The sequence below is a fragment of the Penicillium malachiteum genome (assembly GCF_028827825.1).
Source record: "Penicillium malachiteum strain IBT 17515 chromosome Unknown utg000004l:1.0-4883003.0:1.0-4884900.0, whole genome shotgun sequence".
NCBI classification, from domain to species: domain Eukaryota; kingdom Fungi; phylum Ascomycota; class Eurotiomycetes; order Eurotiales; family Aspergillaceae; genus Penicillium; species Penicillium malachiteum.
Window position 1 is genome coordinate 2,180,034 of NW_026643097.1, and position 19,351 is coordinate 2,199,384.

Consider the following 19,351-nt stretch of genomic DNA (forward strand, 5'->3'; position numbering starts at 1 on the left):
CAAGACAGAGTCAGCTGCAGTGAACGCCACACCATCCTTATGAAAGACTATTCCTGACTATTTGCAGCGCAGTCCTCGACCGAAAGACTTTCTTCATGAAAGGCGGAATATTCATCTGCATGGGAAGGCTCGGTGGATTTGAGAATCATCAAATCCGACCTTCATTCTTCAAAGAGTCAAAAGACATCGCGAAGTGGAACATTTACATACCGACTTGACTTTCATCAACAAGAGGTGTCTCCCAATGAAAATACCAGTGATTTGGCCACTCATACAGCTTTCAAATTGGCTGGGTCTTCATCGAGAACACCAGCAAACAAACCGGACACATCATCCCTTTCGGAGACTGGCGGAATACTCTGCACAGATAGAGCAGAGAGTTGTCCGGAGGAAAAAAGAACTAGCGAAGGCTGAATGGAGAAGTTTAAAAGCAATAGCTATCTTGGCGAACTCATGGCAAGTCAAGCGCAGAAGTCAATATCTATCATGGTGACTAACTGATTACTGAAGAGAGCGCTGGAGCTCGAGCAATACGATATACAACTTGCGGGATATGCAAAGTAATTTGCCCCCATTTTTGTTATCACTGCAATCTGCACAATTGCCATGCATTCAAGAGCCTCCAAATGAACTGCGCTACCACCATATTGAGGTGACATCTGAATGCGTCACAGGCCAAGTGAAAGACAAAGCCCCAGAACGAGGCTGATAGAAAAGGGGACCAAAGCCACAGAAAGCGTTTGAATTCACACTGGCGGTGGGCATTTTAGAGTGAGCATCCGAGTGAAGTGGCATCTTACTTATGACTCTTCTAACTTTATGTCTATTAGAGAAGAATAGGTAGTTTGACACACCACAGCATCAATTACTGAGTGCTTGAAAGCGATCGAAAGCAACAACATCCAAGCATATTCAAAGCTTGACCAAGCAATGATAGCCAAGCTCCAACTTGGCGATGTTTCAACCTGTCTAAGACAGACCTGATAAAGTTGGTGTCAAAGCCAACGGTGCAAAACGATAAAAATCGGTGGTGGGTATGGGGTCCAAAATCGATCCATACCTCCGTATGGACAAAAGAAAAGTCAGAAACCATACAGAGTTAGGCTTGGGAGGCTATACACCAGTCCTTTTGTTGCGCTTGCGAAGTCTGTGGCACTTCGAATTGCAAGTGAGGGACCCAATATCGAGTGTCGGTCATGTCAATACCCTATGACGTCCGGATTTCCAAGTCGAAGGCAAGTAGAACCAGATCTCCCTCAATCAAAGCAAAAATCCATTGAGAGCAGGAGAGAAGACTGGCGGGACTTACTACCTTCTCTCCTTTCCTCAATTTAATACCAAGCTTAATTTGTTGTCAACTGCACAACTCAGCCGATACACGTTCTTCCGAGAAACCTTTGGAGTTCAAGTATAACGAGACGCCGAAGAAGAATCCCGGATATCCTTTTTGGCAGTTATCCATATTTGGATAATAGCACCAAGTCCATTCATGACTGGACACTTGGTTGTCGTGAACCTGAGAGCTTTTTCCCCTCCTCAGCTTACCAGGACCACTCACACCTGCCATTGCCACAACCACTATTACCATTAAAAGCCTTTTTGATAATAGCTGGCAGCAGTATTATGGCCCTTGCGACACTCCCTCTACTTCTGGTAAGTGATCCTCGCTAGAAATTAGCACTCATGAACACATATACACGAGGAGTTGGGATGAGTGAATTGCTTCGGACTTGCCCCTATTCCATCTCCCGCTTGCCAGCGGGCAGGCATACATCAAGGATGTGTGGCAGCTACCACGTCAGCTCAAGTCAATATCTTCCCACATCAAAACACCACGCAAATTCCGACCATTCAATGCCGAAGGATAATACCTAGGACCGTCGGCAATGATGCATTCATCATCCGCCAAATCCAAGGTACGTGTATCTCTTACTTCCTAGCTTTAGCTACTCCTAGTCCCAAGTAAGGAACTCAAAGGATCCTTCAAGGCTTGGATAATTGAGATCTCCTTATAACTCACGAGCTTTCGGTGGTTGTATCGAACTAACATTCCCTCCAGCTCACGACCCTTGGGTTTTATTTCCAGGTTGAGATTACCTCCTACGCTTATGGCATATCACACAGCCATATACGACCTATTCAGGCAGACTGGAGCGAGACCTGGAAAGCCAAATTTTACCGAGCTGTAACCCCAGGCGACCAGCAAGAAATGGATCTCAGGAGTGAAATATCACTCAAGATGATTTCAAAGGTTTCTTCGTGATTAGTAAAACGATATCAAGGAATGGACAAGCACAATGGGATTCACGAGGAAGATTGTATGGTCCCAAATGACCAGAGATACCACGACTATTTTGGAGTGAGAAAGACATTGATGAAATCTTTCTACCGATGCAGGAGAACTAGGCTAGATATGTTTTTGCTTTCGCAAAATCGTGAGGTCCCTCGAAGCTGAGATATTAAGAGAGGAAGATATCTGGAAAACCGAACGATTGGTGTGGCTACTATAGGTATTCCATACCTCGTGGCGAACCAGCATAATAAAAATTGTGACAAGTTAGTTGCATACATTTGGAGCAAGTGAGATTAAAAAAAACTACAAAAATCTCAGGGAAGATTGGAATTCAGGAGTTTCCGGAAATGCCTAATGGCGATCATTGGCAAACGGTGACTGAAAACCAAGCTAGGTTATAATAACAAAGGCTAGAACAGAGCCATTCCGGCACCAAAAATGAAGAAATCAAAAACTCAACTCGACATAACGCCATGGCTTATCGTAATTGCGTCAAGTGGTAAAAGCACTGCCAGTCAAGGGAAGAAAGCAAAAACTTTGAGACAGAGTAAACAAAGGGCAGACGATCCTTGTCCAGCCCGCCTAACCAGCCCGACGCTCGCTTAATAAAAATGATAAAATCAAATTGTGCAGGGAATTCAGAAGAGCAAGTCCGTAGTGAGGGAACTGCGAAAGAGGGTGGAGGGGATGGATGTAGTGATAAGCGAGGATAGCGTCCGCTGATCTAGTCCGTTGGAAGGTTGGAGGAATTGGAGTTGGCAATGACTAGCCACAACACCATGACAAGATAAAGCAAAATCACGGAATCCTAGCCTCCCATTTTTGAGTCGCCTGCGATCGTAGATAATGGCAAGTCGTACAGAGCGTAAGACATGACGAAAGTGTCGTGAAATGAATAATAGTACAGAGAAACATGCAGTGCTCGATTATAACCAGGGTATTTGCACAGCACGGGTTATTTATCTACCGGCTGAAGGTAGTCCATAAAGCGCTTAGCCATCCAGTCGGGATACCGACTTCGGAAGGTTGGATTAGGGACAGTTGTCCCCAGTCTCCTCCGTCTAGGAAGGCCATAATATCGTCACCGCCGAGACTGGTAGATAGAAGGCTCGTATCGGGACCTTCGGTCGAGGTCAATGGAGGTGAAGGCGCTAGCTGAGTGACAGTTCCTGGTGGTGGTAGGACGGGGACGTGTGGAGCGGGAGCATTGATTGGAGGCAGGGATTGCGAGTATGGAGGAGGTGGAGCTGAGGGACGGGCAGGAAGCCAGGAGTTGATGGGTTGGAGGCGGTTGCTTGTAGCGGCAAGATACTGTGACGGAGACTGGGTGGTTGCAGCCAAGGATGGCAGATTCGGAGGTGACGAGGTAGCATACATAGGGCCGTCTGGGTGGTGTTGCTGGAGGGATGGTAGGGAATAAGGTGATTGAGATGGCATCGGGCGATTGGTGTTTGGTAAAGGAAGACTGGGGCGGCGGTCTCCGTCGTGGCCAGGTAATGGCATACCAGGGCTATTAACGGGGATCCATGACTCGCGACGTCCACCAGCACCATCTGATTGATGCTCGCTCACGTCACCCATCTCACTCTTAACAGCATTGCTGCCGGCATCGCTGAGATTGGCCATTCTATCTGGAATCAACTCCCCACCCATGGCAATCAGACCTCCATCCTCTTCTATCGATTCTTGAAGCTGATCTTCAAGGGACCCGAAGTCCAGGAAGAGCTTCTCAAGGAGCTTGAACTCTTCGAAACCCCCACCGAGACCACCCTCTCGAACTAGACGCACGCCGTTCAGTCCGGCATGATCGGAGGCATCGGACATGCTATCCAGACGGTTGCGGGAATACCGGCGGAAATCCCGCCTGACCCTGGAGAAGTAACTATGGAGACGGTTCAAGGTGCGGAACCACCCAATAGCCATCTTCAGACGTGGCCGCATGTCCTTGAGAAGATCCAAGACCTTTCGAACCTGCACGGCACCAGGTAGATGGCTGTCGTGGCTAGCAGGTGGGGGCCTGGCAGCTAAGAGACCATCGGGATCCATGTGTGGGAAATGAGATCCATAGACTCCAGTAAATGCAGCATTGTAGATAGCAAACCCGACCAAAGGATTCTCAACCAATGCTCCACGTGCTTGACAGGTCGTTACAAGGTCGATCATCTGTCGTGCTGCCTTGAAGAGCTCACGGGAACTGTCACGCCAGAATCCTTCCGGTAGGCCGCTCACCTTATCCGAGGGTAACAACGGTTCATCCAAGGGGCCAGTGGGCTCATTGCAACGAAGAGGCAAGAAGGGGATATAAGCACGGTGCAAAACAATGACAGATAAGAAGTAGACAACGTGCATAACAGTGTAGGAGGCCAGTGTGGTCTTGTACATGATATGAGTATCCGTATTTCGAACTGAGTACTGCAGGTTTCGCGAAAGGCTATCCTGAAACTCATTTAACTGCATGTGGAGAGTTGCAAAGCGTGATTCGGGGTGCCATGGTGGATGTTGCTCTGTCCTTCGGCCACCAGCACAAGACCACTTCGAAATGCTTCCCCAGATACGGATGATTCGAATCACTCGACTTAACACTGATTCTTCCGCACCAACCTCCCAACGATCAACCTCATCCTCACTTGAATCCTTCCGACGTGAGATTGGAGACCAGGCCTTACCATCGGGAGTCGCATTTGATGGGGGAAGCTTTTCATCGCCGAATCCTAGACTCTGACGAATACTCGGAATCTGAACGCCTTGGGTACTGAAACTCTGCGGGCGACGAACTGTTGGCTCGTTCAGTCGGGCTGTTCGCACACGCTCGCCGAATGCAAAGGCATTATCACTCGGAAGCTGGATTCCGAGATCCTTCACGTCGATCATGCGTGGGCGATACTTGCCACTACTGAGACAGCGGTCCAGTATGAAACAGGCCCAGAATGTTCGACGCTTTGTCTCTTGGGCGATGATATCATCAGATGTCTGTTCCCTCGGCTCTACGCGACGTGAAAGACCAAAATGATCTGCTTCCGTCCTCAACCCTGGCGATAAGCGAGAGAAATCCCTAGGGGGAAACTCATTCTCCAACTCAAAAGGCAGACCCATCGCTTGAGCAAGCCGAATTGCCATACCCACATAAAGCCAAGCGCTCTTACCCCGACACATCCCCCACTCATGAAGCGCCAACATCAGTAACGCCTGTACACGGGCCAGGTCAGGCACAGCCAGGCTAGCGCCATCAAGGCCAGCCAGCCGGCTACGTAGCGCATTTGCATAGAATTCGGAGGCCGCGAGAGGGTTTGCTACGTGGCCGGGCGTAACGGGAGAGTGGAAAGCGACAAGCGGTGGGTGGAAACGAGCGGTCAACGCGAGCACACCTAAGGGAATCAGTGACGAGGATGGATCCGACTTGAACGCTGAATTTCGAACGGCCTCCTGACCATCGGCCTGTTGTACTGGGGTTGGCGGAGCGGGTGTTGAGAGTTGTCGAATCTGGCTTAGAAAGGTTGCTGGATGTAGGAAGGGTAGATGTGTTGCGAAATGGGACTGGAATAGATCAAAGACGGCTTCCCAGACTTTAGCGGTCAATATTGAGGCATCCAAGACATCCAGACCGGTCTTAGATCCCGGCACTGTACCAGTGATGCCGGGGATTTTGCGTTGGCGTGGTCGTTTTGGTCCATCACCCCAGTCCCCATTCCGATCGTCCCCATCAGCTAAGGCTGCCAAATCTCGTTTATTCCCACTGACACCGATGGCGGGCGTTGGGTAGACACAATCTCGACCGGAGGATTCGCAGGCGCGGCAGGTGGTATCGATACCGGCATTGACGCACTTGATCTTACTGCGCCGGCATCGAGCGCAAGCGATACTGGATCGCATGGTAGTAGCGAAGGGTAGACCCCACGTCTACGGGTTTTAAAGGGAGAGGATCGACGAGTAAGGATATCAATCTGTGGAATATTCCATTTATTGATGGAAAAGGAAGGAAGAAAAAAAAACCCGGGGAAAGTTCAGAAGTTGGGGAAAAATAAGACACTAGAGGTCAAAGATGCGCGCGCGGCAGAGGCATGGACATACCTTTATGCAATAAGATTTCAAGGGTGTGGGGGAAAGAGAAAGTCGGGACCGGGAAGGGGGAAAATCGGGAGGGAACGGAGTAACAAGCACCGAGAAATGGATAAAAGTAAGAAAAGATGAAAATATGGGGAAAGGAAATCCAATTTTACCCAGAGCCGCTGGAAAGTGCGGAGATGCAAGGACGCGCGCTGGTGGAGTCCCCGGATGCCGATACTGGGGCCGAGTCGTGTGCATTTTTCACTTATACAACACACTTTCACTAACACATTTACTACACATTTTACCCCATATTTTGGTTTATTTTATTTGATCATCTTCGGAATATAAGTCCGAGTCTAAAGGAAATAAATCGGTTCTTGACAAGTTATCTATCTTAACACCTGCCCAGGTGAGTACAAAAAAAAGTACATTACCCTGGACCCCATGATCTCATGATCGTCATCTTGCTCAACCCGAATATCGTCCCGATGTCAACTCAAGACCGAAACTATCACGGGAAATCCGTGGAACATATCAACCAGTTCAAGTCGTACACTTGGTCCAGGTCCAGATGAGAACGCTGCCCGGCTGAAATATCAATTCTCACCGTCGCTTTCCGTTCTACCCTCGGGAAGAAATCATTTCTCGGGTAGAGAAAAAAAAATGACCCCACCGTGGATACGGAAGTGACCCAAGGAAAAAAAAAAATCCCATAGGAATATGAGAAAAAAAAATAGAGAGAGATTCTCGGGAATGACAGGGCCAAGAAGAACCAAGAGGGGAGGGATATCGGTGGGTTTTCAGTCCTCCAGGATCATCCCGTCCTTACGACATAGACCCTGGCTGTTTGGACTGATGCCCGATCGGCAAATGGACAGATCCAATTCTCATAATTACGGAGTAATCTATCACGGACCCAAACATGACACCGGTTCTTGTCCATTAACCGGGTCGGGAACTCCAGATCAGGAAAAAAAACAAATAGGTCAAGATCTCCATTGAAATGCACCCCAAGGTCGGAGAGTACAGCGAGATTCTTAACGGTGGCTGGGGACGGTTAGACCCAAATGCACTCCACATCCTTGAAGATGAGTGGACATGGGGTTCTGGTTCTTACCTTTTCCCACATGGCAATGTCCCCGGAGGATCCCAAATAAGATACATCGAGCCGAGCACAAGGATAAAAGAGGCCCAAGTTTACTGTGATGCCTCGGGTACGAAGTGGACAACTCATGATTTCTCCATGATTTCCCCCAATTTTACATTTGATTCGTAATACGCAACCCCGGACTTTCCAAGGTTGCTCTCTCTCTCCCTCTCTCATACCAATCAACCCAATCAACCCACCTGGTCTTCCCACTCTTCCCATTCACCCAATGGATGTCATCGAGAGGAGTAACCGTCCCCGCGGGGAGACGAGATCCACGATTGATCCTCGTTCCTACACTCCGGAAGTTACATCAATTAGGGTCTTGGTGCCTACTGTGGCAGGATCGGCCCTTCTCTTAGATTCCTGACGGCGGTCTCCGTATGTGTACCGTGTTACCCCCCTCTAAAAAAGGGAGTCCGTGCCAGTACACAATGCCATCGTCATGCCTCCGGTAGTCCGTGAATCCGTATGGTTCAAACTTCTTCGGAGATTACAGAAAATGTAATCTCACCGCTATGCCATTGTCAAATCTACTGATCCTAACTTTGGGCTCTCATCCGGTCAGCAAACGAGAAGCCGAAGCCGAGCTGCATCGGCGATCCGATCAATGCAGAAGAATGACCTGTTTTTTTTTCTTAAAAAAAAATAGACCTTTGATTTTTTACTGTAGAGCCAAGGAAAGTGAAAACAAGGGGATACTACAGGTAGTACCTAGGTAGCAAACGAAACGAATACGGTAGATTTGTTTATGAGATTTCCAGGTAATTTTATTTGATTAAATCAATTAACAACAAATTCTTTAATGTTTAATACTATCATACGGAGAGAATACCAAAAAAACACCCCTTGCTCAAAGGTGACACACGGGAAAGTCATACACCGAGAAATTCGCCTCGAGTTTCGGCCCCGTCAGACTACTGATTGGCCCCCAGCCTCCGAGGCGTCAGCGAACCGACCCCGGGCAACCCCGCATTTACTGAATTCATATTAGGTAAGTCGGCTATATCCCGAGTGTCCACATTCAAGTTAGTAGAAAATGGGAGATTGTTAAGTGGGATGGAGAAACCCTGCTATGAATGTCACTTACTCCAGGGATTGCTATAACTTGAATGTACATATCAGATGGATCTGGGGAAATCACTAATTCTAACTTGAAGTTGAACATTTCACCCTATATATTAGGGCCAGGATTCCCAGAATAGAGATCTATGCCGAACAAATTATGAACAAATTAGAATTCACTGAAAAAAAAAGAAATTGACAAAAATCCAATTAAATCAAAATCCTCTAATGATCATGTGCCCGGGGGGATATTCCTTTTGCCTCGTGTCAAGAAGCCCGGAGTGGGTCTCACTTTTTTTCGGTGGATATTCTGGATATTCTGGATATTCCTCGGAAACAAAGTGATGCGGAGAAATTCAAAAGTCCAATAGCTTAAAAGGGAAAATTAAGCAGCGGCTGAACCGGCTAACAAGTACGTATCCCCGATTTCTCCACGTATTACTACCATGCCGACTATGTTGTATACATCTCCCCACATCTTTACTCCGATAATTTGTGCCTTTTGTATCTTTCAAATGTTCCTAGTAAGTTGTACGTAGTAATCTATTGTCACAAATACTTAATAAGTGGTACTACTTAATATAATGAATCCCGTTTCCAAATGGTCTCGGCCAATACCCTGACTTCCCTTACGGAATATCATAAAAACTCAGTTCCTTACACTTTCCGTCCTTTTTTTTCTTCTTTAACTTGCTCGGCTTGGCATGACAGGAAGTAAAAAAGCCGACGAAACCACAATAATCAATGTTAACGAACCAGACAACCCGGCCCGGAACATTTGAAGAACCAAAGAACCAAATCTGACGCCCCAATTCATAACCCCCATCCCATAGCTATTAATGAAGGGAAAAAGAAAAAAAAGTCCTCCGGCTGACCAGAAAAAAAGTGGTTCTCATCTAGTAATTTAACCAATTGCTAAATTCGGACCCCCATTTTATCCCGATCTTCTGCTTCTCTACGGAATGGACTTGCATATTACCCGAGATTTGAACAGGGCTAGAATCCATATGACCGAACCAGGACCCTAGCCCCAGTCAATTTGTTTTAAATGGACATAAAAAAAAGGGGAATTCAGCAGATATCCCGTGCGCTTCGGATTACCGAATCGGTTTGGCGTAGGCTCTCTCGGGCTTTGAAAGGAAAGCTATGGCTATTGCGGAGTGCATTGCCGGAAGATTTCAATGTTATTGATGGTATGACCAGTTGACTTGAATAGACTAGAACGAGTGAATAGCCATAGGTTCGTATTATGTATCAGGCTATCAGCTGTGCTTCCTGATGATGCAGCTAATTTAAGTTACATGATTCAATGTCGTCCGATCCTAGTGGACTCATCTGGATTCCTGACTTCAATGTTTATCCCATCTTTGTATATTCGGAATTCCTACCTATTCCAATATCCATTTTATTCAAATTATGTTATTTTCTTACTCTTTTCGTACCTTCCACCGGAACCCCCACGGAATAAGCGATCGGGTTCTGCGGGAACCTATCCCAGTTTGGTGCGGAGCCGACCCCGAAGCCCGTAAAGTCGTAAAATTAAGGAAATTGCTTTTTCCGTACACCAACCCGATAATCAGTATTGATTCCCGTAGATATTATTTATGATATACTAGTTTATCCAATTTTTCCATATAATAATCTTCTAGAAAATTCAAGTTCTTGTCTTCTTTATCTTGAAGTAGTAAGCAGCTTCTTTAACCCGGTGATTCGATCACTCCAGAATGCCCATCCCCACATCGGTTCGGGTAAAAAAAATTCAGGTACCGGTGGGATGCCGATTCCGAGCGCCCCGGGCTATGTCATCACCGTTGTTACCGGGCTTGATTGTTTAGCCATCCTGAGCTTCCGGTTATTCTGAGGGTTCATGTTCGCTTCGTCATGAGGGTATGTGGATATACTGTCATTATGATCTCAAGTGGATTTATGCTGCCTGGTTTGAACACGCATGTGCATATGGTAGGAATTATGGCACATATTGATCACGAACTATTCCGGGTTCGTACTTTTGTGCATGCATTAGTCCAGCCCTACCACTGCACATGTGTGTGCTGAAATGAGGTGAAATGAGGTCTCTCTTAAGGCTGTCAACTGGTTGTTGCCGATTCAGGTGTTTAACTTGAACTTAGTTCAACTGTTAAAGTTTTGTTTTATCTGGTTATAGTAGCCTGAGGTGCTAGTGAGATATGGTGGACAAGTTGAAGTTATCTCGAGGTTCAATCCTGCACATGTGTAATGGATTCAGACTAGGAGATATTTTGACATTATTGGATCCTCGTATTGAGAAAAGTCAATGCTTCAACTTGAACATTGAAGTTACACACTTTCCAAGGTTCCTCAGAACGTTTAAAGCCTGGACCTTCAATATGAAACTTCTTGTTCCAATGTTACTAGAAATGATAAGAGCATGCGGGCAGTTTTCAGATTTTAAGGTTCTATTCATTCATGCTGTCAGTCCCACCATGCACAAGTGTCATTCAAATCCATGGATGACCTATTTTTATGCCTTAATGTGATACTTCTTTACTCCCATCATCCTATCTTAATTTTGAAATCTGTTTATTGTTTCCCTATACCAGAGGGATACATCGTACTTGGCCTGATCATATCCGAGCCTTCAAATGGTTAGAAAGAGGTCAATTTTCTGCATTATCTTAGTATGCGATTCTTCCAAGCTCCAAGTTCACATCAAAGGCTTCGTACTTTCCTCGATGCATAGCAAAAGTTATTCTATTTAAGGAATAAAAAAGAAGTTCTTGATTCTTTTATGTCTCCTTCTCACTGGAAATGAAGCTACTAGCTCTATCCCAGGTCTTCCCTCTGTGATAGACCATTAAATATTTGTGGCTCATGGATCATTGGTTTCCTGAAGAACTTATCTGGGAATAACCACGAGAACGGCTATCACGTGCGCCACAGGTGCTATCAAACACCCATCACAGCAGCTCCAGGCGCCCATTCATATCTTTTTCTACCCTCCCAACGCGTCCTCCTTCTTCCAACCTTCGCAACGGTGTGCTTTTCATTCATCTTCGTCCCCAAACCGCATCATGTATGTCCCCCATCATCCCCCTTTGTGTTCTATACTATATTCCATGTTGAATCGGCTAATATAGGCTCACATCCTGATTTTATTGCTAGCAGCTCTCACTTGTGTCGAAAGGCACATCCTGATTCTTCACGCGACAACTCTTTCATCACCCTAGCGACCGTTCCACTGTTGATCCATTTCCAAAATGGCCCGAAAGAATAAGTCGGCTAAGAAGCAGCACGCTGATGTCAATTGCAACTACTCCGGTGCAGCAAAGCCTGCCAGTCTGAAGCAGGTTAAGCAGCCTCAGCCTAAAGGCTCCCAGCCTAACTCCAGCATGGCAAAGCAAGCTATCTGGTGCGGTGACTGTGAGACCATGGTCCCCCGCCAGCACGTTTGTGCTGCAACCTGCATGCGTTGCAACAACCGCTTTGCCCTTAAGGACGTCCCACGCCATGATTGTATCGCCATTACCTGCTGCGGCTGCTGCCAGGGAAACGTTACTCAGCACGAGCGCCCTACCCTAGCTGCTCGAATCTCAGCTGCTCAAACTCCCGCTGCGGTTCCTGATGAGAACCCCGTTCCGCCTCGCCCTACCCCGAAGCCCCGTGCTCCAAATTCCAACAAGGTTTGGAAGAAGAAGAAGGCTCGCAAGAACAAGCACAAGCACCGTTCTATTGAGGAGTAAGGAACCCCCAATCGGATCTATGGTGTCTAGTGACGCCTCAACCCATACTGGTTTTGAGAATGGGGAACTATTTTGAGGAGACCTGTTCACGGATTTGCCCACCTGTCTTTCGCTCGTTTATTGCAGATGGCATTTTTATCTTTATCATCCGGGAACAGTTACCAGTATGGGGAATCTTCTTTATCACAGAGAACCCTGAGTATTCTTAACTTTTTGAATCTATCAGGGGTTCCAAATTATGATGTGCTGATATACCTTCTGCTGATGTATAGAAAAGGGCCCATAGGCTGGCCCAACTTAAACAAAATAGGAACTCAATGCTGAACAAGCATGTAAGCAAAGCTTGGATCTAATATTTTAGTTATAACGGAGGTTAAAAAGTGCCAGCTCAGTGAGAGCCTTTGAAAGGTATGTTGAGAGGAAATCGCTCCCTATACTGGATTCGTATCCTTATTCACCCTTAGACTGACCATTACTTTCCACCAGCTCTCCCCAGGTCTGCACTGATTTTGTTCTCGCAAATATCCAATATCAGGCCTTTTTCATTAAAGAGATTCCTCTATTTTGAAGTACAAGCTTCGTGCACGTTACCCAAATTTAAAGAAAGAAACAGCCATCACCCCAACATCATTGCCTGCAGAATGACAATGGCGGACAGCTTTCATGTTCTATGTTATGTCCCAAAGAAATATTGCTTCAAAGAGTCCGGCCCATAAACTTCACACGGATTATGTTCAACTAGCATCTACAGATGTATCAGACAGGTTGATGCTACTCCCCTCCTTACCTGACAATTGGAGATCTTCGCCGAGACATACTAAGCCCTAATTCCCATAAGTAGATCAAGTCAACACGGCAAAATGCTTGAATTTTATCATCCCATCCTGTGCACGGCATGAAAAAAGACCTAAATTCCTCAAAGAAGATCTCTTGATGGTGGCATCCGATTCTTTATGACCTGTCCTATCTAAGTAGCAATTCAAAATTCCATACGCTGGAAAGCTGAATGAGAACAGAATGGGAGCAACTGTACCTTGCAATTTGTCAAACTTGGAAGGATATTTCAACTCAGCACATTGATAAGACGTCGGAAAGGCCTTGCTCAGCATGTGCCATGATACATACCCCATTTCTCCAAAATATTCAAATGTTATGTCGGTGCCTGTAGCTCCGATCAATATACATTTTCCATAACACATAACTGGAACGGTAGTAATCCTCATAAGAACGACAGCTCCTCCAAACCAAAACGAAGTATACCAAGGTCATTTTCCAGAGACAACGTTTTTGATGAAATAGCTTATTCCAAAGAGCAGAATCTTCTTGAACATCATACTGGAGATTAAGACTTCAGTACTGAAGTTGCGATAAGCATCAAGAATGTAGTTTGATGTCAAGACAGCACCAATTGTGATCCCAAAAATTGCCACTCCATGCCAGGTGGATGTGGCATAGTATGAGTCACCCCTTTGTGCTAGGCAGCCAAATCCGACAATACCTGGCCTGGTCGTGAGGCCAAGAATGAGTATAATCAGGCAAAACTCTGACTCAAATATACTCCTATCTCTGCGACTGGCCTATTTAATGATAGGATCATTGACCACTGGCACCAACAGGAGAGGGTAGCGAGGATACCAAGTATAAGAGGACATGTGTTTAAGAGTCCAATACCTTCTGCAGTGAAGTCATATGGTGGCGCTAAGAGCAGGGAAACTTTCCTGAAAGAAAGGAGCTGTGCGATATTGAATTGGTTGACAGATGAAATTCTACAAGAGTATCAGGATCAGCTGGTCTTCCTTCCACGCCTACCTAGTCATGGTTTACCGGAATCGGCGCTCTCCCATACGATACATAGAGTATGTATTAGTCGGCAAGTCGGAAATTTAGGTCATGCTACGATATGTATTCTGTCTAACAATTTCAAGTTGGGCAAGATCAAAAGCCCCAAATCTACCAATCTCATCCATAAATCATGAACTGGTTCTGTGCGAAGTCTACTTGAGTCAGCCAACCTTGAAAGGCTCTTGGAATGTGTATGGTTTACCGAAATGCAGACTGGTACTTGATACCATGGGCATCACGGTGAGATGAGTCTTGAACTTCAAGTTTCCAATGGCCAATTTGTAAATTCCAAGAAGGGGATAGGATAAAATACCCGGCCGCATTTATATCAAGATTAGAAGGCACTGCAAGAGTTCACCTCAAATCGAGTCGGAGCTACTGAACTTGATTTATCAATGTAGAAGCAAGGTATCCAGGTGCAGCTACGAGTTCCTATGGGATGGGGAATAAAGAATTGAAATCATGCATTCAGCAGCTTTCGAAAAAAATCAGAATTGAATTTCCTCCGCCAATTTCCCACGATATGATATGGAGTCGTCCTATCTTTCAGCATTCAAAACAACAATAACGGTGATAACGCAGCCAAGAGCATAAATTCAGACGAAAAGAAGAAAGAAAACAGGTGCGAAAGGGAGAGAAGGGGATGCCCGTATAGTATGTCTTACTCCCTTTGAGAACTCAGGAAATGATTGGATGATCACTCGCAAGGAGCATCGGTCGGCTTCACTAACCCTCTGCCCGCAAGATAAACGCGCCCAGAGGCAAGGACTTCGTAGAGCCAGTCTCTATCATCCATATAAATCCATTCCCTGCCCTCAATACTACTTCTTCCTCCAAAGGCTTCCCTTGATCTTGGAGGCACGTGAAGGTGTTTGTAGTGGATAGTCCAGATCGTTGGCCAAAAGATAATCGCAGTTTCCCGTCCCTTATATGAGTCTTCGCTCGAGTGATCAAACGGACAATCATAGTGATCATATCCGGAGGTCCACCACCTTTTATAGTGGCGTTTATCCCTTTCAGGGTTTTCCAGCTCTGTGAATGGACCTATCTCGTTGATATTCTCATCAAAACGGAATGCCGATCCATCTCTAGTCCACATCTGGACAGCAAATTCACAGGCTTGCTCATAGCATCGACGCAGCAGTCCATCACGACGGAAAGGTTCCTTGGTGTCTAGCTCCTTCTCGGGAACGTGGTCCAGTAGCATGGGCGAAATCAGACTGGATCGATCCAGCATGTTGCGGACCAACTGATTTACATACCTCTGCCTAATATTCCAGCTTCGTATACCGGTAGTGCAGTCCCACGCCTCAACAGGCCATATGGGCTCTGTTTTTGGCCTAGCAATGGGCTCAAGATATCTGTTCATCATTTGAACAGTCGAAATGCGCCACCTCTCAGCACTTAGCTCATCCACTGGAAAATAAAGGAATTAGCAAACATCATGATACTCCGATGAGATAGTATCATCATCAGAACTCACCGCGAAGAAGATTTTGCCAGTGTTGATATAGCTTCTTTCCATATGTAGGAGGAAGGGTCTCTGAGCGCCCATCCCAATGAGTGTCCAAGTCTATATAGTAGAATGGATTCTCGACAAGACTCTGAAAAATATCCTTCATGATGACGGCCTGAGTGAATGTATGGAATCGAAAACGTTGATTGGGAAATGTGGCAATCAGAGAGTCCCAGTCATTGTAGAGGCACCAATCTCCCAGAAAGTCAAGTACAGCCTGCTTCTGCTCTGCAGTCATTCTGTTTTCGATGTCCTCTGGAGACCCGCAGTAATCATTGGTCCAGTTTTTCATTTCGATTGAAATCCAACTAACTTTATCATTCGGATCCACAGGATAAATAAAATCGCAAAATCCCTCAAACTCACGGTAGGAAGAGGTAAAGGTTGGAAGTGGTAGGACTTCTTGTGGCTGAACAGATGGGTCTTTCTTTGTGAAGGGGTAATCAGGATGGTACACGTCGCGGAGGGCAGGACGGGATATTTTTTCCCACCCAGACAGCTTGTCCCTCTCTCGATAGTCCTCGTCTTCATCTGAGGATCTATCTCCAACTATCGGAGATCTCTCTCCATACAAGCGAGTTTGACGTCGGACAGGTGGTAGTCTTTCGAATTGATTCGCAATAGGTGTTGATCGCCCCCGGCACGATATTTCCGATGACTTATCATGGCCCTCAACGGTCGAGGGAAGGCGCGTGTCGTTGACCAAGGAATCCATTGAAGATGAACTGGTCTTCCGCTCCTATAGAACACTTGTTAGTTCATTTCATGAGAGATGCAGTAATCTTGGAATACCTTAGCAGATCTTCCTTGAATTTCTTCTTCTGTGTCGGTCTCGACTTTGACACGCCCAGCGTCCAACTCAGAACCCAACGGAATGTCATAGTCAGCCTATACGTGATATTTAGTCTTTCACATCCGGTATCAAGAATATTTGGAACAATTTCATTCAACCTACCATGTTCTTCTCTGGACTTGGCTGCCGTTTCTTTCGTCTTGAGGTATCGCTCATTCGAGATTTCTCTTTTTTGCCCATCCTGCTTTTCAGAAACAGGGACTAGAGATGGAGTAGGGAAATAATTCAGACCAAAAGCCAGAAAGGGGTTGAAAAGACAGGAAGAGGGAGATGTTGCACCGAGAGAAAGATCACCCAAGACATTACTTCAAATATTGAACTGATGGATGCCATCGTTTGCACTAAAAATCGGAAGACCGGGGTTTTCTTTCATTCCTTTCAATTATTTTTTCTTTTTTCTTTCAAAATGGACTGGGTGAGGTCCCAAGGGTTTTGGTCAAAGGATTCATGAGAAAAAAGCCCTTACTCCCGGAGAAACCCGTGTCTCGTTTGTTGAAAGAAAGATGTGAATTTTCTTTTACCTGGGTAAAATCACGAGCAGAGCTAGGGCACAGAATTGAAGTAGCGGTCAATTCTTACACACTGTTGGGTCTTCAGACAGAACACGCATTCCATCATTGGAGGGATCTACATAACAGCCTGAGGGGATATGAACCCCTGTATGAGTTGAAAATGGCTTGAAGCCCGAAATTGGAAGACATCCGGAATCGGGCTTTTACAGGCTGGAGAGATCCACCTATCCATGCACCGCCCCAGACATGAACCAGAGGTTTTAGAAAGGGGCGAAGACAGCTGTAGAAATCGAACAGCGCAACATCTATCAATTACATGCAGATTCCTGCTCGAGCCATAAACCTTGACAGGGGATATCAAATTTCAAGGAATATATCTATTTCCATCCATAATCTTTTCCATGAGAGTCCGACGCTGTGGACTGAGCCAGATCACGTATAATAGAGTACTTGCCCAGGCGGGAACGTACAGTAAAGCATTATAAAACACTAGAGACTAGGATGAGCAAACTCAATAAAAACGGCAATCCGGACGTCTAAATCCCAGTTGAGACCACTTCAAGTTCCAGGCCTCCAAGATCTCAGATCTCGGATCCTGGATCTCGGATCTTGTATGGAGTGCATCAAGCTTGCCTCCTGAAAAGGAATGGATTGCTGGACCACATTTCAATAGTCATGCACATGAGGATGAATTCCAAGGTTGCCACTATGGTATACGAATGGAAACCGATAGAATATCAGGTTTGGATGCAAGCTCCTAGAATGAAGATGTGGTCTTCATTGCAATGAATGCAAGACATCTTGATCCCTGTTGCGTCTTACATAGCGTTTAGTGAAGTCCCAAAATGTCGGTGCGCATTTGACGGCATTGAAAAATCCCCTTTTTTTTGCCCATATCTATGTGATCGTAAGACTCTTCTTCGCCTGAGTCAACATTTTAAGAAAATGTCGCGAGAACTGACAGTGATGGGAAATGATGGATTGGGCTGATTATTTTTGGGCTCCTCGTCGATTCAATTGCCTTCTGGGAATTTGTGTTTCTCATGAGTAAATAAAAAAAGTCACTTGTAGACTAGAAGCCCTGTGAGCCCATCGGTCATAAAAAGAAGAAAATCCCCCCCCCCCAAATCATTGAATCTTCTTGTCATTCAATTACTTTCAACGATTCTCATACAAGATCAAATCCGCACTTTCAGACAACCGTCGATCATCGCAGGAACATTTGAAGTTAGTTCTCACCTGAGGGTTATTTTTTCATCATGCCTACACCTAAGTACGATATTGTGGTCGGAGTTGATTTTGGCACTACAGCCTCTGGTGAGTGATGCTGTTCAAAGGAGACTTTTGATGAGGTTTAGATTCTAATAAAGACTTCCAGCCATTGGTTACTCTAGCCCTTTGCTAGGTAGGCCTTACTATCGTCCCATTTTAATCAAACAACCTGGCATTCAGAACGGCGCTGAAAAGATTCCAAGCGTTCTGACTTACACTCAAGACAACCCAAATCTTCAGGAAAGGGTGTGGGGATTTTCCGCTGAGTATCAACCAAATGCGATCTCTTGGTTCAAACTCTTCCTCGATGGTGATAATGAGAACGAGATTGCGAGCTGGGAAGCGGTGACAATACATTGGGCACGTTCTCTAGGGATTCTGTCTCTTCCTAGTGGAATGTCCCCAATTGATGTAATCTCGGATTATCTGGTCGCTCTTAAGGTCAGCATCTGGAACCATCTGAAAGAAAAACTTACCAGGGCGGACAAGAGCCTGGAGACAAGCACCATCAGATTTTGTTTCACCATACCAGGGTACTGGTCCCAGGAAGCTAAGGATGATATGCTCATTGCTATCAAAAGAGCAGGCTTTGGATCAAGGGATTGCGATAATGTCTGTCTTCTTACAGAGTCGGGCGCTGCCATTATCTTCGCTCTATCGAACTTACGACGTGGTAAAGGAAGCTTAGATCTTATTGTATGTTACACTTTTATCGATATTGAAGTTTGAATAGGCGGTTGATGAGGTTCTACAGACTGGAGACGGAGTTTTAGTCTGCGACTGTGGCGGAGGAACAGTGGTCAGTTTTCCTTCACAAGCCTGATTTCATTTTGTTTACACCTAACATTACGATCTAGGACATTGCGAGTTTTCTGATCTCGGAACAAGATCCTCTTGTATACGACCAGCTTACTACAAGCTTAGATAAGCTCTCAATTTCAGGGTCCCTGGGATAATATTGAAGATAAGCCGATCAAATGCTGAAGGAAAACTATGCGGCTCCACTTCGGTGGACCGGGAGTTTTACAAACTCATGCAAGAAAGATTTGGTGGTGCCTTTTCTAGCCTACCATCGCAACTGATTG

The 19,351-nt window shown here is 45.8% G+C and overlaps 4 protein-coding genes across 4 annotated transcripts; 2 read left to right on the forward strand and 2 right to left on the reverse strand.

Annotated features, from left to right (window-relative positions):
* Positions 1-3,256: 3,256 nt before the first annotated feature.
* On the reverse strand, positions 3,257-6,163 carry N7483_008949 (putative C6 transcription factor; the record flags this gene model as incomplete). Its single annotated transcript, XM_057092376.1, has 1 exon — positions 3,257-6,163. The coding sequence occupies one exon, from the start codon at positions 6,161-6,163 to the stop codon at positions 3,257-3,259; it is 2,907 nt and encodes a 968-aa protein (XP_056943550.1).
* Positions 6,164-11,788: 5,625 nt separating this feature from the next.
* Positions 11,789-12,271, forward strand: N7483_008950 (uncharacterized protein; the record flags this gene model as incomplete). Its single annotated transcript, XM_057092377.1, has 1 exon — positions 11,789-12,271. The coding sequence occupies one exon, from the start codon at positions 11,789-11,791 to the stop codon at positions 12,269-12,271; it is 483 nt and encodes a 160-aa protein (XP_056943551.1).
* A 2,539-nt stretch (positions 12,272-14,810) lies between these two features.
* N7483_008951 (uncharacterized protein) lies at positions 14,811-16,662 on the reverse strand (the record flags this gene model as incomplete). The annotated part of the gene is made up of 3 exons (XM_057092378.1): positions 14,811-15,529; positions 15,597-16,368; positions 16,585-16,662. 3 exons carry the CDS (start codon positions 16,660-16,662, stop codon positions 14,811-14,813), a joined length of 1,569 nt encoding a protein of 522 aa, XP_056943552.1.
* Positions 16,663-18,253: 1,591 nt separating this feature from the next.
* Positions 18,254-19,222, forward strand: N7483_008952 (Hsp70 family protein; the record flags this gene model as incomplete). The annotated part of the gene is made up of 4 exons (XM_057092379.1): positions 18,254-18,311; positions 18,373-18,962; positions 19,021-19,065; positions 19,124-19,222. 4 exons carry the CDS (start codon positions 18,254-18,256, stop codon positions 19,220-19,222), a joined length of 792 nt encoding a protein of 263 aa, XP_056943553.1.
* Between the last annotated feature and the right edge of the window lie 129 nt (positions 19,223-19,351).